General features: G+C 41.7%; 1 protein-coding gene across 1 annotated transcript in view; it reads left to right on the top strand.

Moving 5' to 3' along the window:
• The first annotated feature begins 291 nt into the window (after positions 1 to 291).
• The window catches only part of prkar2aa (protein kinase, cAMP-dependent, regulatory, type II, alpha A), a 47,394-nt gene continuing 24,352 nt past the window's right edge, over positions 292 to 23,333 (top strand). Inside the window, exon 1 of the mRNA XM_055892798.1 lies at positions 292 to 1,705. Within this exon, the coding sequence (XP_055748773.1) occupies positions 1,459 to 1,705 (247 nt within the window). The 5' untranslated portion in view covers positions 292 to 1,458. The remainder of the gene's footprint in view (positions 1,706 to 23,333) is intronic.

A 23,333-nucleotide genomic window follows, 5' to 3' on the forward strand; every position in this document is an offset into this window, starting at 1 on the left:
TAAATTTTGACCGACAGTGATCTACAAACAATACTGAGTAGCTATTTGAGTAGTTATTTCTGATGCAAGGTGATTTGTAGATTAGTCCATCTTTAATCGCCTTTAAAGCCGGCTGCAATATCGAACGCGCCCATTCAGACAGACGTCACTGGTCAGCGTCTGTCGCCCCTCCTTTATCGTCCTCCGCTGTGCACGCCCCTTCGGCCTTAAAACGAACGCAATAAATCCTTGCGTGTCATGAGTCTTCGAGGGGATTGGTCAATCAACCGTGTTTTACGTTCATCCCTGTAAAGTGACCACGCCCCCGAAATAACGCTCGTGTGGTGGAGAAAAAAAAAAGAAAAAAAGAAGAGCCTCAACTGTAGGCAGAAACGGATTTACCGAATATCACAAGTGACGATACCCAACATACCACATTTTTATTTTACGTTTTTTGAAACACTGGGTAATTTGGATTCAAGGTAACGTCTAGGTTGTCCCTGACGCTCCTTGTTTACAGGAGCTTGGGATACGCCGGTTTCGGATTGTCTGAACTGTCTGCAATCGTAACATCAGACGCTTCTAGCTAGCCAGTTAGTTTAGTTACGGGTAGCTAGTTAAAGTAACGTGATCGATTAGCTATAACCGCCGTTTTTTATGCGTACAATACTAAGTCAGCCCTCGTATTTAATTATATGTTCTAGTTAGTTTCTTTAATCGGAACAAACCGGTTAGCTAACCTGGCTAGCTAAAGTTAACTGTTACTTTGGAGGGTGGGACTTGTGAATGTATCATTAATTATATGCTAAATTAGCTGGATAGTTTGCTAGCTGGTGTAACAGTAGTAAGTAGCTACGTTGTCTGTTCGCTAGTTGGTTTAACTCGGATTGGATATAATTAGTTCGCTATCTAGCTAGGTACATTTTTCCGTGCTGTTGATATTGATAGGCTATACCATTAGCTGGAGGGGTTGAGTCGCTACCCTGGCAAGGAGACGGGCGAAAAAGAGGAGGCGAAATACAGAGAACAGGGAGGCCAGCGAGGGAACCAGCTAACGGTCGTTATCGTTTGTGCTAACGTTTACGGGTCAGCTGTCATAAAATCATCTAGCGAGCTATCTAGCTAACTTACCCAACTTGACAGCTCAGTCAGATATCATAAACTAACGCTAACGTCACTGGTCATATTTCATTCTTTACACAAGACCGACCTCCCTTCGAAGTGTCACTATTTGCTTGGACATTGTGTTAGCTGGCTAAACTAAGCAACCTCTCCAGTGAACTGCTCATCAATGTCAGCAGGCTAACCCAGTTTCTCTGAAGCTATTACCAGTGTCAGCTATCTCACAGTAGCAGTAGCTAACTAGCGTGCTACACATGGACTGATAGAATTCGTAGCTAGCTACATTTATATTTTTGTAAGAAAAACACAGTATACCTGAACATATTTGTAGTTAGGTAGCGCCATCTAAACACAGTCATGAGTATCGAGATACCGGTGGGATTGACGGAATTGCTGCAAGGCTACACGGTGGAGGTGCTTCGACAGAGGCCACCGGACCTGGTGGAATTCGCCGTGCAATATTTCACGCGCTTGCGGGACACCAGAAGCCAAGATGGGGCGGGTGCTGCTGTCAAGCTCGGGAAAGGAGTGATGTTTGATGGGGAGCCGATGCAAACCGAGTCAAATGGAGACGAAGACGGGTCCGACGAGTCTGATTTCGAGCGTAAGTTACTGCCTGATAAGGCCTTTCACCTAATATGGCCCAGACTGAATACGTTCAAGCTTAGTTGGTCATTTGAAACAGATGTGATAGAGATGAGTACAGATGGACTTAAAGTCTGTACTTCAGGACTGTAGTTGGAGAGCCTTAGTTAAACTAGTTAGTCTTATGACTGCAACTGTCAGTGACATCCTATAGGCTACACATGTTATCTTAGATCCCACTGCTGATCTTATTTGGTTGTTTAATTGTTTTCAATGATGACATAAGTGCATGCACCACACACGCATGCCATGAAAAACATATTTACATAAAAAAGATGCGGCCAGCTAGTGTCTGCCAGCCCTGGCCGGACATAAGATGCCATGTTTAAGTTGTATTGTCACATGCACAAGTACAGTGAAATGCTTAACTTGCAAGCTCTACCCAACAGTGCAGTAATCAATATCAAAATATTATAACTAATTCAAAGTAAAAATAGTGCCTATAGTAATCTACACCCCATTGAATACTTTCACATTTTGTTGCGTAACAAAGTGCAATTGAAATGGATTTTTAACGGGTCCTTATTACATAAGTAATTACACTGTAACAAGTATTGTAATTATTTGTAATAATTCATAGCTACACTGTAATTGCAGTCTAATTATAGTGGTGTAACAAAGCATGTTTTATAGTGGTGTAACAAAGCATGTTACCATGCTTGTTACAAAGTGTAAAAGTGTCCTATAGCATCCCAACTCACAATATTTCTGCCTGCACAAACCACGTGATAATTGTTAGCCAATTGATAACCTACCACCTCCCTGACACAACTCTGCAATAAGGGCTCTGGAGTCTTGATGACAAAAACGGAGCCAGAAACTTTTTTTTTTTTTTTATACTTTAAATTGTTGAATCATTTGACTGTGCATTTGACAATGGGTCGATTTATTTAATCATCTATTACAATTTTGACACATTCAAAAAAGTTATGGTTAGAAATGTGAGACATTTGTGCTTAACAAATTGTATGCCTATAAAGCTTGGTTGAATAATGGTTTTAGGGCTGACACCAATTAGTTGACTGGTTGATTGTTAGGCTGTTGGTCGACCGAGATTGTTTTAGTCGAGCAGTTATATATACATACATACATGCATGCATCGGAAAGTATTGAGACCCCTTGACTTTTTCCACATTTTGTTAGGCTACTGCCTTATTTTAAAATTGATTAATCGACACACAATACCCCATAATGACACAATAAAAACAGTTTTTCAGGAAAAGTTGCTAATTTATAATGAATTTAAAAAAACTGAAATTACATTTACATAAGCATTCAGATTCTTTACTCAGTACTTTCTACTGAGGCAGCGATTGTAGCCTCAAGTTGTCTTGGGCATGACGCAACAAGCTTGGCACACCTGTATTTGGGGAGTTTCTCCCATTCTTCTGTCCAGATCCTCAAGCTCTTGTCAGGTTGGATGAGGACCATTGCTGCACAGCTATTTTCAGGTCTTTCCAGAGATGTTATATCGGGTTCAAGTCCGGGCTCTGGCTGGGCCACTGACATTCAGAGACTTGTCCCGAAGCCACTCCTGTGTTGCCTTGGCTGTGTTCTTAGAGTTGTTGTCCTTCCTTTTGGAAGGTGAACCTTCGGCCCAGTCTGAAGTCCTGAGCGCTCTGGAGCAGGTTTTCATCAAGGATCTCTGTATTTTGCTCCGTTCATCTTTCCTTCGATCCTGATTATTCTCCCAATCCCTGCCGCTAAAAAACATCCCCACAGCATGAAGGTGCCAGGTTTCCTCCAGACGTGAAGCTTGGCATTCAGGCCAAAGAGTTCAATCTTGGTTTCATCAGATCAGAGAGTTGTTTCTCATGGTCTGAGATTCTTTAGGTGCCTTTTGGCAAACTCCAAGTGGGCTGTTATGTGCCTTTTTACTGAGGATTGGCTTCGGTCTGGCTACTCTACCATTAAGGCCTGATTGGTGGAGTGCTGCAGGGATGGTTGTCCTTCTGGAAGGTTCTCCCATCTCCACAGAGGAGCCCTGTCAGTGACCATCGGGTTCTTGGTCACCTCCCTGACCAAGGCCCTTCTTCCCCGATTGCTCAGTTTGGCCAGGCGGCCAGCTCTAGGAAGAGTCTTGGTGGTTCCAAACTCCTTCCATTTAAGAATGATGGAGGCCACTGTATTCTTGGATCTTCAATGTTGGAGACATATTTTTGGTACCCTTCCCCAGATCTGTGCCTTGACACAATCCTGTCTCGGAGCTCTACGGACAATTCCTTCGACCTCATTGCTTGGTTTTTGCTCTGACATGCACCGTCAACTTTGGGACCTTATATAGACAGGTGTGTGGCTTTCCAAATCATGTCCAATCAATTGAATTTACCACAGGACTCTAATCAAGTTGTAGAAACATCTCTAGCATGATCAATGGAAACAGGATGGACCTGAGCTCAATTTCGAGTCTCATCGCAAAGGGTCTGGATACTTATGTAAATAAGGTAGTTTTGTCTTTCTAAACCTGTTTTCGCTTTGTCATGTGTAGATTGATGAAGAATTGTATTTATTAAATTTTAGAATAAGGCTGTAACGTAATAAAATGTGGAAAACGTGACTGGGTCTGAATACTTTCCGAATGCATTGTAACCTTGCACGGGTTTCACTGTTGAGGAACAGTCTCAGTTTTGGATGAGATTCCTTGGTACAGAATAAATAACCTCGCACAGAGAAGCACAAGATTGAACTGAACAAAATGTTCTAGAGTTTTCCGCCTTAGTTAACACTATCAACGTTTCCCTTTACTTTGGGAATTGTGATAGAGTCAACGCAATATTAGCCACTTTCAATGCAACATACCGAAACAAAACGAACTATACAAGAGATTTTGTTTTAGGCAGAACATATCGGAGTAGGATTCAATTGTGTGAACATGCTCGACCCAGCCTGTACTCTACGCAGACCGGTGCGGCATAACCAATCAGAGCTGCAGGACTTTATGCAAATAGACCATTGCTATAATGGATTTGTGCCATTCACTTTGAACTGGACTGTGTTTACAGCATGAGCGGTCGTGACTAGATGTGCTTGTTTTGATATCAAAGCCAGAGCTGCATGTAGCCATGTGTGCACGTTTGTTCATATCCTTTGCTAATTAGTGAGTTATTAGTCCAGTCCTAGATCATTTTCAGTCAGCAATGGGGGAGTGATTGTTTCTTACAAGGGCACAAGACATCTTTGAAACGTGAGTCGGGTAAAGATTTTTTTTCCCATTTTTTTTCCTTAAAGGGGCAGTTTTGTATTGAGACGGGCTTGAATAAGCCCAGTAGCCAATAGGCAGAGGGTAGCATCGTTTGTCTGATTCTCTCTAATAATGGCATGTGAATAATAATGAATTTTATTTTTGTAAAGTGGTTTCTTGCATCAAACAACACAAACCTTTTAGTCACCTCCTTGTCTGAAGGACAAGTGGATAAACAGGTTACAGTCAAGCTCTGCATACTTTGTTTCCTTTCGAAAGTCTCATGGAATGTAGGCCTACATTGAAAACCACACATTGGCTGCTAATGTAGGCTGAATGATAAAACAGCTATTTCCACGTTAAAATGTTATGGGATGTATTTTCTCCATTGTTTTTTATGGCAGGCCACTCTGGCAGCCACAGTAGCCTACTTGACCACTTTCTGAAACTGTAACTTAATGTGGGTACAGCTTCAGTTCACTGTAAACGCACACTGGAATTTGCACAAAAGTTTCACAACATTCAAGTTTGCGCTCAGCCAACCTGAAATTTGCTCAGTGTTGAACAAGAATGTGAGGGAGCATTGATCTGCACAACACGCTCGAAATAATGACCACCTCAAACAAGCCCACGTGTTGACATCGACATCATGTAACAAGTGTGCAAAGAACGGGGTCGAGGAAGTCAAAGTACAAAATCCAGACATTGCAGTGAAAGAAACAGTGTTGTAGGTCCAAAAACGTCAACACGGGAGAACGAAAGTACGTTTTTGTTTTTGACGGGCTTGCCCATTAGTCTAGCTAGCGTATTACCTAAAACAGAATAGACTTTCCATGCAATCGGGAGTTCAACTTTTTTTTAATTAGCTAGCTAGTTTTCTAACCTTGGCTAGCTAGTTAAAGGTGGTGAAATAGCTAAAGGTTGTGGGATATGGTATGGTTGCTACTCTCTAGCTAGTTAACGTTAACTGGGCTCGATGGTCTTACCTTCCCTGAACCTTGTTCTCAGGGTATCCATTACCCAAGGTTATTACGTGAGACACACCCAGCATCTTAACACTAGCTTGCTAGCTAGCTACTTGTGTCAATACACTTAGTTCATTTTCAATGCAGGTAACTTATTTATTTGTGTTAGCAAGGACTATTATTTTTAGCTGGGTAACACCACAACTAGCTAGCTATATGCCTAAACTATATAAATCATGATGATGATAACTAGATGTAATGTAGTGTCTATGCTAAATTGTCATACATTTATCTTCTCTACCACAGATTCCCACAAGGTCTGACTCCAGGATAGGAAAATGCTTACAAGAAAGAAACCGATGAAGACCGAGTCAGATAGAGTTGTCGATTTCCATTTTTACTTGTAATGTAAAAAGGGAAGAAAAATACAATCCCATTTTTCTAAATCTACACTACCAGTCAAAGGTTTGGACACACATACTCATTCAAGGGTTTCTTTATTTTTACTATTTTATACATTGTGGATTAATAGTGAAGACATCAAAACTATGAAATAACACATGGAATCATGTAGTAATCAAAAAAGTGTTAAACAAATCAAAATATTTTTTATATTTGAGATTCTTCAAAGTAGCCACCCTTTGCCTTGACAGCTTTGCACACTCTTGGCATTCTCTCAACCAGATTCACGAGGTCACCTGGAATGCATTTCAATTAACAGGTGTGCCTTGTTAATTTGTGGAATTTCTATCCTTGTTGCATTTGAGCCAATCAGTTGTGTTGTGACAAGGTAGGGGTGGTATACATAAGATAGCCCTATTTGGTAAAAGACCAAGTCCGTATTATGGCAACAACAGCTCAAATAAGCAAAGAGAAATGACAGTCCATCATTACTTTAAGACAGGAGGTCAATCAATCCAGAAAATTGCAGTCGCAATAACCATCAAGTGCTATGATGAAACTTCCTCATCATGACCAACACAGTAAAGGAAGACCTAGAGTTACCTCTGCTGCAGAGGATAAGTTCATTAGAGTTACCAGCCTCAGAAATTGCAGCCCAAATAAATGCTTCACAGAGTTCAAGTAACAGACACATCTCAACATCAACTGTTCAGAGGAGACTGCGTGAATCAGGACTTCATGGTTGAATTGCTGCAAAGAAACCACTAGTAAAGGACACCAATAATAAGAAGAGACTTGCTTGGGCCAAGAAACCCGAGCAATGGACATTAGACCGGTGGAGTTCTTTCCTTTGGTCTGATGAGTACAAATGTGAGATTTTTGGTTCCAACCACCATGTCTTTGTGAGACGCAGAGTAGGTGAACGGATGATCTTAGAATTCAAGGCACACTTAACCAGCATGGCTATCACAGCATTCTGCAACGATACGCCATCCCATCTGCTTTGCGCTTAGTCCCACTATCATTTGTTTTTCAACAGGACAATGACCCAACACACCTCCAGGCTGTGTAAGGACTATATGACCAATAAGGAGAGTGATGGAGTGCTGCATCAGATGAACTGCCCTCCACAATCGACCGACCTCAACCCAATTGAGATGGTTTGGGATGAGTTGAACCGCAGAGTGAAGGAAAAGCAGCCAACAAGTGCTCAGCATATGTGGGAACTCCTTCAAGACTGTTGGAAAAGCATTCCAGGTGAAGCTGGTTGAGATAATGCCAAGAGTGCAAAGCTGTCATCAAGGCAAAGGGTGGCTACTTTGAAGAATCTCAAATATATTTTGATTTAAAACGTGTTTGGTTACTACATGATTCCATGTGTTATTTCATAGTTTGTATGCCTTCACTATTATTCTACAATGAAGAAAATAGTTTAAATAAATAACTCTTGAATGAGTAGATGTGTCCAAACTTTTGACCGGTACTGTATGTGACCGGCGCTATGTTCCAAATGCCCGTATCGCAAGAATCAAGTATTATTTTCGTTTTTTATGATTATTATTTATTTTTGGTCTCGTCTCCTTCGTTCCTTCTGTGAGCACTATGCAATTTCTCACTCGTACACAGACACCAAGACCCCTCCCCCTGCCACTTACAACAGCCAAGACGAAAGATCACTTCTTCCTCTCTGACAACAAGCATTTTCAACTCGCTATTTGCATTTGAGGTTTGGTCCAACAGCAACAGTATCAATGAATATGATTCTGGGAAAATGTATGCTCAGTTTCTGCTGCGTGCGTCATTGCGGTACTGCTTGATGCATTTTAGCCACAATACTATTATGTGCTAGCTGTCTAGTCTGTGTTTTTATGAATGTGGTCCATGTGGTTGTGGAAGGCTTATATTTAGCCTAGGTATAATTTTACAAGCCCTGAATTCATTAGATTGTTCCTGACTGTTAGAAATGCAGTGTATTGTCTGATAATTGTACAACAAAGCTTATTTAGTTCTTTGCACTCAGGGAGGGGGGCACCGTAGAGTTGTCGATTTGATGGAGAGGTCTTTGAGCGGGCAGGCTTTCCCCGGGAGGAAGAGCAGCTCAGTCTTGTTGAGCGTGAGGTGGTGGACCCGACATTCAAGCTGAGAATTCCTCTCTTGGCGGAGAAACGCATAACACCAATACTTTCACCCCACTGACACGCTTGGACATTTTCTTAAAAATGTTATTGGCATATCATCAAACTTGACACTGAGACGGGATAATCACGTTTTGTGTCTTGTTTATTGTGTAAGCGACCGTAGCTGCAGTAATATTCAGCGCCTTACTTAAAGTGGCGATTTGCTACATCTATTTATTGACTAAATTCATGATATATATATACTCATTGATTCTTAAAGAATATAAATGCCTCTTGCGATGACTTCAATTGTCTTACCCAACATATGCTTGTTTGACTTAACTTACGCCGGGTAGCCTCAAAACATGGTTAAAACGGTAATTTTGAATTCATGGATGGTTAGTCCTTGCGTCCTTAGTTCTGTATGAATTTGAGTGGTTACATTTCTCTTGCCCTTAGGAGTGACCGCTCTATTGTTTGAACTGCAGTTTGCCCCTTCAAGCTAGTTAAAGGTGCTACAAATAGGATTTCTTAAAATGTTTGCGTTGTAATTTCAGAAAATGACCATATATCTGCAGTAATAGTGAAATTATGTTTTAAAGTGTTACTTACCCGCCAGTGTTGTGATTGTCTTGTGTTATTCGCTTATTTATTTCTCCCGCTAAAGTGGCATCTGTTGTCAAAACAGAGAGGTGTTTTGACTATTTACAGTGTAGAAATCGCTGTCATTTCCTGGTTGCTAAAATTCTACGCTGTTTGCTCAATTTCAGTTTGTGAGAAAACGAGCACTGAATAGTGTAGGGAGTCATTGTACTGTCTAAATCCCTGTGAAATATATTTTCAATAACAACAAAAAAACATTTTACAGCTGGGAACCAAATCCATCATGTTATGGGGAAATGGGATGAGGGGAAGATTTTGTTTTGAATTTATTTATTTATTTTATTTAACCTTTATTTAACCAGGTAGGCAAATTGAGAACACGTTCTCATTTACAATTGCGACCTGGCTAAGATAAAGCAAAGCAGTTCGACACATACAACAACACATAGTTACACATGGAGTAAAACAAACATATAGTCAATGATACAGTGAAAAAAATAAGTCTATATACAATGTGAGCAAGTGAGGTGAGATAAGGGAGGTGAAGGCAAACAAATATATGTATAAATAAATAAAAATATAAAAAGGCCATGGTGGCGAAGTAAATACAACACAGCAAGTAAAATAAAAACTAAAAACACTGGAATGGTTGGTTTGCAGTGGAAGAAAGCGCAAAGTAGAGACAGAAATAATGGGGTGCAAAGGAGCAAAATAAATAAATACAGTAGGTAAAGAGGTAGTTGTTTGGGCTAAATTATAGATGGGCTATGTACAGGTGCAGTAATCTATGATCTGCTCTGACAGCTGGTGCTTAAAGCTAGTGAGGGAGATAAGTGTTTCCAGTTTCAGAGATTTTTGTAGTTCGTTCCAGTCATTGGCAGCAGAGAACTGGAAGGAGAGGCGGCCAAAGGAAGAATTGGTTTTGGGGGTGACCAGAGAGATAAACCTGCTGGAGCGCGTGCTACAGGTAGGTGTTGTTATGGTGACCAGCGAGCTGAGATAAGGGGGGACTTTACCTAGCAGGGTCTTGTAGATGACCTGGAACCAGTGGGTTTGGCGACGAGTATGAAGCGAGGGCCAGCCAACGAGAGTGTACAGGTCGCAGTGGTGGGTAGTATATGGGGCTTTGGTGATAAAACGGATGGCACTGTGATAGACTGCATCCAATTTATTGAGTAGGGTTTTGGAGGCTATTTTGTAAATGACATCACCGAAGTCGAGGATTGGTAGGATGGTCAGTTTTACAAGGGTATGTTTGGCAGCATGAGTGAAGGATGCTTTGTTGCGGAATAGGAAGCCAATTCTAGATTTAACTTTGGATTGGAGATGTTTGATGTGAGTCTGGAAGGAGAGTTTACAGTCTAACCAGACACCTAGGTATTTGTAGTTGTCCACATATTCTAAGTCAGAGCCGTCCAGAGTAGTGATGTTGGACAGGCGGGCAGGTGCAGGCAGCGATCGGTTGAAGAGCATGCATTTCGTTTTACTTGTATTTAAGAGCAATTGGAGTCCACGGAAGGAGAGTTGTATGGCATTGAAGCTCGCCTGGAGGGTTGTTAACACAGTGTCAAAAGAAGGGCCAGAAGTATACAGAATAGTGTCGTCTGCGTAGAGGTGGATCAGAGAATCACCAGCAGCAAGAGCGACATCATTGATGTATACAGAGAAGAGAGTCGGTCCAAGAATTGAACCCTGTGGCACCCCCATGGAGACTGCCAGGGGCCCGGACAACAGACCCTCCGATTTGACACACTGAACTCGATCAGAGAAGTAATTGGTGAACCAGGCGAGGCAATCATTAGAGAAACCAAGGCTGTCGAGTCTGCCGATGAGGATGTGGTGATTGACAGAGTCAAAAGCCTTGGCCAGGTCAATGAATACGGCTGCACAGTACTGTTTCCTATCGATGGCGGTTAAGATATCGTTTATGACCTTGAGCGTGGCTGAGGTGCACCCATGACCAGCTCTGAAACCAGATTGCATAGCGGAGAAGGTATGGTGGGATTCGAAATGGTCGGTAATCTGTTTGTTGACTTGGCTTTCGAAGACCTTAGAAAGGCAGGGTAGGATAGATATAGGTCTGTAGCTGTTAGGGTCAAGACTGTCCCCCCCCTTTGAATAGGGGGATAACCGCAGCTGCTTTCCAATCTTTGGGAATCTCAGACGACACGAAAGAGAGGTTGAAAAGGCTAGTAATAGGGGTGGCAACAATTTCAGCAGATAGTTTTAGAAAGAAAGGGTCCAGATTATCTAGCCCGGCTGATTTGTAAGGGTCCAGATTTTGCAGCTCTTTTAGAACATCAGCTGACTGTATTTGGGAGAAAGAGAAATGGGGAAGGCTTGGGCGAGTAGCAGAGGGGAGGGCAGTGCTGTTGTCCGGGGTAGGGGTAGCCAGGTGGAAAGCATGGCCAGCCGTAGAAAAATGCTTATTGAAATTCTCAATTATAGTGGATTTGTCGGAGGTGACAGTGTTTCCTATCTTCAGAGCAGTTGGAAGCTGGGAGGAGGTGTTCTTATTCTCCATGGACTTTACAGTGTCCCAGAACTTTTTTGAATTTGTGGTGCAGGAAGCAAATTTCTGCTTGAAAAAGCTAGCCTTGGCTTTTCTAACTGCCTGTGTATACTGGTTTCTAGCTTCCCTGAAAAGTTGCATATCACGGGGGCTGTTTGATGCTAATGCAGAACGCCATAGGATGTTTTTCTGTTGGTTAAGGGCAGTCAGGTCAGGAGAGAACCAAGGGCTATATCTGTTCCTGGTTCTAAATTTCTTGAATGGGGCATGCTTATTCAAGATGGTGAGGAAGGCATTTTAAAAAAATGTCCAGGCATCCTCTACTGACGGGATGAGATCAATATCCTTCCAGGATACCTCGGCCAGGTCGATTAGAAAGGCCTGCTCGCTGAAGTGTTTCAGGGAGCGTTTGACAGTGATGAGTGGAGGTCGTTTGACCGCTGACCCATTACGGATGCAGGCAATGAGGCAGTGATCGCTGAGATCTTGGTTGAAAACAGCAGAGGTGTATTTGGAGGGCAAGTTTGTTAGGATGATATCTATGAGGGTACCCGTGTTTACGGAATTGGGGTGGTACCTGGTAGGTTCATTGATAATTTGTGTGAGATTGAGGGCATCAAGCTTAGATTGTAGGGTGGCTGGGGTGTTAAGCATGTTAAAATTTAGGTCGCCTAGCAGCACGAGCTCTGAAGATAGATGGGGGGCAATCAGTTCACATATAGTGTCCAGAGCACAGCTGGGGGCAGAGGGTGGTCTATAGCAGGCGGCAACGGTGAGAGACTTGTTTTTAGAGAGGTGGATTTTTAAAAGTAGAAGTTCAAATTGTTTGGGAACAGACCTGGATAGTAAAACAGAACTCTGCAGGCAATCTTTGCAATAGATTGCAACACCGCCCCCTTTGGCCGTTCTATCTTGTCTGAAAATCTTGTAGTTGGGGATGAAAATGTCAGAATTTTTGGTGGTCTTTCTAAGCCAGGATTCAGACACGGCTAAAACATCCGGGTTGGCAGAGTGTGCTAAAGCAGTGAACAAAACAAACTTAGGGAGGAGGCTTCTAATGTTAACATGCATGAAGCCAAGGCTATTACGGTTACAGAAGTCATCAAAAGAGAGCGCCTGGGGAATAGGAGTGGAGCTAGGTACTGCAGGGCCTGGATTCACCTCTACATCACCAGAGGAACAGAGGAGGAGTAGGATAAGGGTACGGCTAAAAGCTATAAGAATTGGTCGTCTAGAACTTCTAGAGCAGAGAGTAAAAGGAAGTTTCTGGGGGCGATAAAATAGCTTAAAGGAATAATGTACAGACAAAGGTATGGTAGGATGTGAATACAGTGGAGGTAAACCTAGGTATTGAGTGATGATGAGAGAGATATTGTCTCTAGAAACATCATTGAAACCAGGTGATGTCATCGCATATGTGGGTGGGGGAACTGTGAGGTTGGATATGGTATAGTGAGCAGGGCTAGAGGCTCTACAGTGAAATAAGCCAATAAACACTAACCAGAACAGCAATGGACAAGGCATATTTACATTGAGAGGCATGCTTAATCGAGTGATCAATAAGGGTCCAGTGAGTAGAGGTTGGTTGGGGTCACGGCGATCCAGACAGCTGGCCGGGTAGATGGCTATCGGTAGCAAGATAGCATAGTATGGAAGTCTACTTGTAGATACCTCGTGCGTTTCCGTCGGTAGGTTAGTGGGGTTCCGTGTGGTAGAGGGGATCAATCCAAAATTGGCAAAATAGATATAGTGACCCAAGAAAAAAAAATAAAATAATAATAATAATAATAATAATTGTCCGATATTCTTATTCAGATAGCAGCCGATGAGACAGCTAACGGTTAGCGGGCCCCAGATGAGCGTTCAGGTAACGTCGGGACGGAGGTGCCAGTTGGATAACTCCCTCGGGCAGATAACGTCGGCAGCCAGTCGTGAAGGCCCGGTGGGGCTCCGTATCTGCAGCAACAACAAAACAAAAACAAAAAAAACGGGTCCGGATGGGTGACTGTAGCCCAGGAATGGCTGATGGAACTCCTCGGCTGGCTAGCTCCGGAATGATTTGAGTTTGCTCCGGGATCGACGTAAGCCAATAGTCACACGGTTTGCAGCTAGCTAGCTGCAAATGTCCAGAGCCTGCGGCTGAAATCCGGGGAAACTGAAAGAAAAAAAGTCCCGGAATGCCCCGGTCCGAGTCGCGTTGCACAAAAGTGCCGGTAGATTATCGAGCTAAAGGAATAGCTGATGACCACAAAACGTGGGCAGCTGAAACCCCAACGCTAGCCAGCAGACCGGCTAATTTCTGGGCAGCTACAGATTAGCTTCTGGCTAGCTATCGGATAGCTTCTGGTTAGCTTTCTGGCTAGCTTCTGAATTAGCCCCTGGCTAGCTTCCACGGTGGATTTTCAGATTTGAGGTAAATAATACTTTTTTGTAATTGGTGAAGCGGGTTGCAGGAAAGCTTTTGCAGGAAAGCTTTTGTAGTTGAGTTCTTGGATAATAAAATATATAAAAGATATGCGAAGAAAGGTGTAAATATATATATATATATATATATATCTATACAGGACACGACAATACGAAACAGAAATGACGTCTGAACTGCTAAGCCATCTTGGAGATGAATGCAGCATAGTCCTGTCTCAATTCACCTAGCTTCCACATCGTGGAGAAATTCAGAGAAATTCTAAGTGTAGCAGCTTTTTTAAAGGAATTAAAATATAGTTTTGAAAACAAACGGTTGCCTCAATTCTATTGTCATCGAAGTAGAAGTGTCATTAGGGCTCGTTTGAACCAATAGCCTCCTAACATTTTTGCACATTTCGTTCTTTCTTCACTGACCTTGTTTTATTATTCTGAGGGGAAATTAATGAATAATGGTATATTGATGTTTAATTTTTTAATATATTTTTTTAAATGTTGCTGAGAGACAGAAGAGGAATAGATTGGCTGTAAAAGATGGGGGGAGGATAAGACTGGCTGTATAGAGAGAGAGCCTGTAGGAATAAGAAGAACAATTTACACTGGCACTTCATAACTTGTCTGAGTGCATTACAAGGCCCTGTGAATAGAGGAGAATCACCTGAATGAAAACATGACAGACTGCAGGCAATTGTCAGGACACTTTGCAGCTGGGTTGCTGTGACCAGATTTTGTATCACAGGGGTCATGTTAACCCAGAATTATGTTTTTCACACAGAAAAAAAAAAAGGTGACAAGCATAAGAAATATCTTGCTGCGTTTTGCAAAAGCTGGTCTAAAATGATTTTTATTGTAATTTCTGCTTGACTTCTTCACACTTTTGTGCTTCAGTTGCACTTCTCCACTCAGATGAGAAATCTTTGCTCATTGGTCTAACAGCCAAATTCCGGCATTCACGAACGGGCATTCTATCAGCAGACAGCGCTCTGACTGATGGGTAGCTACTTTTCGTGCCAAATTTCAGTCACTGTACTCCTGTGGAATGGACAGAGATTGGGCCTACTATAATGCCTAGCCCTAGTGTGCGTTATTGCCCCTATGCCTTATTGAAAACGGGGGCAGCAGGATCGAACGCATGCAATGACATGAGAATAGATGACTGTTTTCAAGCATGATTTTGTGCCATTCACGTAGTGCTCTGGACACTACGCTGACAGACACAGCAAACCTTCTTGCCACAGCTCGCATTGATGTGTCATCCTGGATGAGCTGCACTACCTGAGCCACTTGTGTGGGTTGTAGACTCCGTCTCATGTTACCACTAGAGTGAGAGCACCGCCAGCATTCAAAAGTGACCAAAACATCAGCCAGGAAGCATAGGAACTGAGAAGTGGTCTGTGGTCACCACCTGCAGAATCACTCCTTTATTGGGGGTGTCTTGCTAATTGCCTATAATTTCCACCTTTTGTCTATTCCATTTGCACAACAGCATGTGCAATTTATTGTCAATCAGTGTTGCTTCCTAAGTGGACAGTTTGATTTCACAGAAGTGTGATTGACTTGGAGTTACATTGTGTTGTTTAGGTGTTCCCTTTTATTTTTTTGAGCAGTGTATTTATATCAGCCCTCTGATTACAATTAAGAGCAAAACGTGCCGCTCTGTTCCGGGCCAGCTGCAGCTTAACTAGGTCTTTCCTTGCAGCACAGGACCACACAACTGGACAATAATCAAGATTAGACAAAACTAGAGCCTGCGGAACTTGCTTTTTGGAGTGTGGCGTCAAAAAAGCAGAGCATCACTTTATTACGGCCAGACCTCTCCCTATCTTTACAACCGTTGAATCTATATGTTTTGAACATGACAGTTTACAATCTAAAGTAACGGCAAGTAATTTATTCTCAACTTGTTCAACAGCCATCCCATTGATTACCAGATTCAGCTGAGGTCTACAATGATTTGTACCAAATACAATGCTCTTAGCTTTAGATGTTCAATACAAGTTTATTACTGGCCACCCATTCCAAAACAGACTGCAACTCTTTAAGGGTTTCAGTGACTGCATTAGCTGTGGTTGCTGACACATGTATATGGTTGAATCATCAGCATACATGGACACCCATGCTTTGTTTAATACCAGTGGCAGGTCATTGGTAAGAATAGAAAAGAGTAGAGGGCTTAGAGAGTTGCCCTGCGGTACACCACACTTTACATTTTTGACATTAGAGAAGCTTCCATGATAGAAAACCCTCCACGATATGGCAGAGGTTGAAAAACCATAACTCTATTTTTTTTCAACAGGTTATGGTCAATAATATCAAAGGCTGCATTGAAATCTAACCGTACAGCTCCCACAATCTTCTTATCAATTTCTTTCAAGCAATCTGTAATTTGTGTCAGTGCAGTACATGTTGAGGGCCCTTCTTTATAAGCATGCTGAAAGTCTGTTGTTAATTTGTTTACAGAGAAATGGCATTGTAATTGGTCAAACACAATTTTCCCCCAACAGTTTGCTAACACCTGGCAGCAAGCTTATAGGTCTGCTGTTAGAACCAGTAAAGGCCGCTTTACCGCTCTTGGGTAGCGGAATTACTTTGGCTTCCTTCCAGACCTAAAGACAAAGACAAAAAATATAACAGATAGGAGTGGCTATAGAGTCAGCCACCATCCTCAGTAGCTTTCCATCTAAGTTGTCAATGCCAGGAGGTTTGTCATTATTGATCGATAACATTTTTTCCACCTCTGCCACACTAACTTTACAAAATTCAAACTTGCAATGCTTTTCTTTTTTTTATGCATGAATACAATTTCTCACTGTTCGTCGTTGGCATTTCCTGCCTAAGTTTGCCCACTTTGCCAATGGAATAATCATTAAAATAATTGGCAACATCAAATGGTTTGTGATGAATAAGTCGTCTGATTTGATGAAAGATGTAGTTGAATTTGTCTTTCTGCCCATAATTTCATTTAAAGTACTCCAGTTCTTTTCCATCATTCTTTATATCATCGATCTTGGCTTCATAATACAGTTTCTTCTTCTTTTTGTAGAGTTTAGTCACATCATTTCTCAATTTACAGCAAGTAAGCCAGTCAGGTATGCAGCCAGACTCATTAGCCACACCTTTTGCCCCATCGCTTTCAACCATACAGTTTTTCAATTCCTCATCAAGCCATGGAGCCTTAACAGTTCTAACAGTCCGTTTCTTACTAGGGGCATGTGTATAAATAATTGGAAGAAACATTTTCATAAATTCATCAAATGCAGCGTCTGGATGCTCCTCATTAATCACATCAGACCAATAAATATTTTTAACATCATCCACATAAGAGTCACAGCAAAATATTTTGTATGATCTCTTCTACACTATTTTAGGCCCAGCTGTTGGAACTTTGGCTTTCCTGGATATAGCCACTATATTGTGATCACTGCATCCAATGGGTACTGATACAGCTTTAGAACAAAGTTCCACAGTATTAGTAAAAATGTGATTGATACATGTGGATGATCTTGTTCCTGTAGTGTTTGTAAACACCCTGGTAGGTTGATTAATAACCTGAACCAGATTACAGGCACTGGTTTGAGTGAGAAGCTTCCTCTTGAGTGGACAGCTTGATGAAAACCAGTCAATATTCAGGTCCCCAAGAAAGTAGACCTCTCTGTTAACATCATATACACTATCAAGTATTTCACACATATTATTTAGATACTGACTGTCAGCACTTGGTGGCCTGTAGCAACACCCCAAAAGAAAAGGCTTTAGATGTGGTTGCAGGTTCACTTGGCACAACACTTCAATAACACTTGACATAAGATCTTCTCTAAGCATTACAGGGATATGGCTCTGAATATGTGTGTGTGTGTACAGCAACATCTCCCCATAAGAATTTATGTCTCTTCTATAGATGTTATATCCTTGTATTGCTACTGCTGTATCATAAAATGTGTTATCTACAGTAAGTGAGTCTCAGAAATGGCTAATATATGAACGTTATCTGATGAAAGCAAGTTATTGATTTCATGAACCTTATTTCTAAGGCTACATATATTAATATGGGCTATTTTCAGCCTTTTCCTGAGTAGCTTATCAGAGATGGGCTTAATACTGAAAAGAGCAAACAAAGCAAAAAATATTGAAAAAAATATATTCAGCAGTCCATTAATCAATTGGTCTGTGTGTGTGTGCGTGCGTAATGCGGGGTTTAAGCTACAAACCCATAGGCTTGGCTCTCTCATCCTTCCAGGCTTCTGCGAGGTAGGGTGGACAAAGCCTGTCATAGCGGATGTAAGCAATGTCCCCAGGGGCTCTGGCAGCTTTCATGGCTGGGATCAGTTCTGTCCTCTTCTGGCTCACAGCTTCAGGATAGTCCTCGTTGAGGAAGATATGAGTTCCTCTCAAGTTCTTGGCTCTTTCCAGAACACCTACCGTGTCCTTTAACCTCAGGAACTTGCCCTCTATCGGCCTGGGTCTATCACCTGGGCCGGGGGTGGGTTTTCCAGTTCTGTGGGTGCGCTCCACCTCAGTCTTCCTGTGGTCCATCTTCAATTTCTCCGAGATCATTTCCCTCACTTTGTCCTCAGACTCCATCCAGGTCTCATGTGGAGATTCTGCAATTTTGTCCACAACCATGTTGTTCCGCCTTGATTGTCTCTCGAGATAAATCAGATCTGTCATTGTTATCATAGATTCACACACAGAACTGATGTCCTCTCTCAATGACTTACAGATTGCTGTCATCTTGCCGTTCTCCTGTTTCAACTCATGGAGCTGTCCCTGGGAGAACTGCAAACTGTTCTTCAGGTCCTGGACCTCTCTGGTCAGGTCCTCCATTCTTTTATTAGTTGAATCCACCAGTTTTTGAACAAAACACTATTTTCTTGTTGTTGTAACAACTGCTTGTAGGTCTCTTTTTTTCTTTTTCTTTTTTTTTTCTTTTTTTCTCATTTTAAAAGATCCCACACGTGTGAGAGACACCACTGTCCTCAACGGTACTCCCGCCGGCTTTGGTCTTTATCATGGTAGCTAGCAACGTAGGTTACGCTGTTACTCCTCATAATTCCAGACAGGGCAGGTCACGGAGAAGATTGATAACAACAAACAGCAGGGATCTCGACAGCCACAAATCCGGGACAATGAACTATAACTCGGTAGTATTTATATTTTTGTTCAGTGTGCTGTACATATTGTTATGGAATGCATAATAACCTATGACATAGCTAACAATGAAACTGCAAAAAGTGTTAACTTGTTGCATGCTTTGATAAATGCCTCCACTGATGTAGTTGATTATCTGTGGCTTTGTGCCCCAGATTGCAAGACTTTTATTTTGATACTACCGGTCCACTGTAATATCGTTAACAGTGAAATTGAAATCAAGTTTTAAACACAGCGTCAAGCCTGTCCTGACTATTTTCTGGTCCTGGTTCTCACTCACTCAGGCACATAGTAGCCGTCAGGATTAACACACTCAGATTTTACTCTCCCTGCGCTGGGCGTGACGGCATAGCTTCTCGATCTGATTATACAAGGTGGTTTAGTGTAGTGTTTCCCAAATCCTGTCCTCGAGTACCCCCCCCCCCCCCCCCCCGACAACGTCAGCTGATTCAACTTGTCAACTAATCATCAAGCCCTGGATTAATCAGGTGACTTTGTCCAGGACTACGACAAAAATGTTGTGCTGTTGGGGGGTACTCGAGGACTGAAGTTGGGGGGGAAACACTAGTTTAGGGAGAGTGGGCTTAACAAGACAGAGAGACAGAGGCTGTCAGGGTGGGGGAGTGGTGGAAAAAATACCCAATTGTCATACTAGAGTAAAAGTATAGATACCTTTTTTTAATAGAAAGTTACTCAAGTGACAGTCACCCAGTAAAATACTACTTGAGTAAAAGTCAAAGTATTTGGTTTTAAATATACTTAAGTATCAAAAGTAAATGTATTCGCTAAAATATACTTAAGTATCAAAAGTATAAATGATTTCAAATTCCTTACGTTAAGCAAAGCAGACGGCACCATTTTCTTGTTTTTCAAATTCATGAATAGCCAGGGGCACACTCCAACACTCAGACATTATTTATAAAATATCCATTTGTGTTTAGTGAGTCCGCCAGACCATAGGCAGAAGGGATTGCCACGTGTTCTCTTGATAAGTGTGAATTTCACAATGTTCCTGTCCTGCTAAGCATTCAAAATGTAACGAGTACTTTGGGTTGTCAGGGGAAATGTATGGAGTGAAAAGTATAATATTTTCTTTAGGAATGTAGTAAAGTAAAAGTTGTCAAATACCTCAAATGACTTAAGTAAAAAATACTTTAAAGTACTACTAAGTACTTTACACAACTGGGGTGGGGTCACTGGAAAGGTGCTGGAGCTGAGGGAACTAATCGCCTGTCTCTCTCTAACAAATAGTACCGATTTATATGTATGGTATTTTAGTAGTAGGCATAATATGGGCTATAATCAGTGTTGAGGAAGCTACTGAAAATATATTTTACCAAGCTACCAATTAGCTAACACTTGAAGTTAAGCAGCACTAAAGAAAAATATAGTTTACTTAACTAAAGTTACTTTGTAAAAGTAGTTCAATACATCCAAACTACGTCATGATACATTTTCATATCTAAATCTGAAATTTCATAGACTACAAATTGCAAGAACAGATCACTCTAGACTCGGATGTTAACAGAATGTATAATTTAGCCTATTAAATACAAACTGTTTCAAGGGAAATTCTTGACTACTTCACCATATTTTTGGCCCCCCAAAAAACGAGTGGAGTGCCATTAGTTAGCTACACCGCTACATTGCAAAAAAGTGATTAACTACCTAAAACACTGCAAAATGTAGTTACATCTCAAACACTGGCTACAATACATGAAAATAGACATGGAAGATGTCTGACAACCATTTTCCAGGTTTTTGTCTGAAATGACCTTGTCTTGTCAACGCAGAGTGAATACTGTCCCGGCCACAACCTCGACCCTGTCCTCTCTAAACCAATTAGAGTGGGAATAAAGTGGACAGGCAGCGACCTTGCCTAATCAGACAGTAGATAAGCGCAGGGGTTCAGTAGTAGTTCACTAAGGGTGTTTTCACATATTAGCCTCTTTTAAAATAACTGATCTGAGTCCTCTTTAAAACTCTGTGGTAAGAAAGAAAGATAAATAACTATGTTCTCTTTATGTCCCCTGTCAGTTCACTTCACCTGTCTGGTTGTTCAAGTCCTCTTTACATTCACATATCTGTTTAGAAAGGAACCTAGACCTTTTTCCAGCATTCACTCAATGCACTGTGGCTTTTTACAAAGTGCAGGACAAGCCATTTCATCAGAACGTGTTATCGGACAGCTAGATATACCTACTTATATTCTGGAAGCTAATAGATTGTGTTTTAGTTCAAATATGAGACATCATTTTAATCAGATGATACTATTAACATGTAAATGCATATGATTTCGGAGGGCAGAAATGATTAAATATTAAAGCGTTAGACCTCTCACTAAAGGCATCAGTCATACAAAAGTTATACTTAAATCCAAACTGGTTCTCTAGCAAATTAGTAAGAATGTTTCACCCCATGTTCAAGAATGGCCTTTTCCCCTTTATTTAGATTACAACCGCTCACTTTCGGTTATTTGAAAATCAAATAATATCCAAAATATGGTTATTTTTTAAACAAGCCATAGAAAGTTGGTTGCAATTTCAGTTTAATTCACCAGAAAAGACAGAACAAATAATACAACAAATATTGTGGTTGAACAACAATATACTAATTGATAAAAAATATTTTTTTCAATATTTTTTTTAGAAAAGGTATAATCTTTGTAAATTATATCATAACTCCACCAGTCCTACTTATGTCACACATGCAGCCAACACAAATAAATGGAAATGTCTGCTCTACCCAAAATTACAACCAACGAATTGCAGCATTACCGCAAAATTGGAAGAGGCAAGTGGAAGGGGGAAAAAGTAAGGAACTTGTCTGTCGGCCCTGCATTAAAGACCAAAAATGGTTAAAAGAAAATTGTGATAAATAAAAAAAATATACCAGTTTCATTTCAGGACCAAACAATTGACAGCTGTGCTATATAGATTGCAAAATAGTTGGGAAGAGATTTTCGATGTACTGATTCCATGGCACATGATTTATGAGTTGACACGCAAAACGACGCCAGATTCAAAACACCTCAAGTCCTCAGCTGACAGCTTCATTAAATAGTACCTGCAAAACACCAGTCTCAACATCAACAGTGAAGAAGCGACTCCCGGATGCTGGCCTTCTAGGCAGAGTTGCAAAGAAAAAGCCATATCTCAGATTGGCCAATAAAAAGAAAAGATTAAGATGGGCAAAATAACAGACACTGGACAGAGGAACTCTGCTTAGAAGGCCAGTATCCCGGAGTTGCCTCTTCATTATTGACATTGAGACTGGTGTTTTGCGGGTACTAGACACTCTAATGTACTTGTCCTCTTGTTCAGTTGTGCATCGGAGCCTCCCACTCCTCTTTCTATTCTGGTTAGAGCCAGTTTGCTCTGTTCTGTGAAGGGAGTAGTACACAGCGTTGTACGAGACCTTCAGTTACTTGGAAGTTTCTTGCATGGAATAGCCTTCATTTCTCAGAACAAGAATAGACTGACGAGTTTCAGAAGAAAGTATCAAATCAAATGTATTTATATAGCTCTTCTTACATCCGCTGATATATCAAAGTGCTGTACAGAAACCCAGCCTAAAACCCCAAACAGCAAGCAATGCAGGTGTAGAAGCACGGTGGCTAGGAAAAACTCCCTAGAAAGGCCAAAACCTAGGAAGAAACCTAGAGAGGAACCAGGCTATGAGGGGTGGCCAGCTCTCTTCTGGCTGTGCCGGGTGGAGATTATAACAGAACATGGCCAAGATGTTCATAAATGACCAGCATGGTCAAATAATAATAATCACAGTAGTTGTCGAGGGTGCAGCAAGTCACCACCTCAGGAGTAAATGTCAGTTGGCTTTTCATAGCCGATCATTAAGAGTATCTCTACCGCTCCTGCGATCTCTAGAGTTGAAAATAGCAGGATATCTTCAACCACCAACTTACCATCCTGAGACAAGGCCGAATATAGCCCACAAAGATCTTCACCACGGCACAACCCAAGGGGGGGGCGCCAACGCAGACAGGAAGATCACGTCAGTGACTCAACCCACTCAAGTGACGCACCCCTCCTAGGGATGGCATGAAAGAGCACCAGTAAGCCAGTGACTCAGCCCCTGTAATAGGGTTTGAGGCAGAGAATCCCAGTGGAGAGAGGGGAACCGGCCAGGCAGAGACAGCAAGGGCGGTTCGTTGCTCCAGAGCCTTTCCGTTCACCTTCACACTCCTGGGCCAGACTACACTCAATCATATGACCCACTGA

The sequence above is a fragment of the Salvelinus fontinalis genome, chromosome 31 (genome assembly GCF_029448725.1).
Source record: "Salvelinus fontinalis isolate EN_2023a chromosome 31, ASM2944872v1, whole genome shotgun sequence".
In the NCBI taxonomy this organism is placed as follows: domain Eukaryota; kingdom Metazoa; phylum Chordata; class Actinopteri; order Salmoniformes; family Salmonidae; genus Salvelinus; species Salvelinus fontinalis.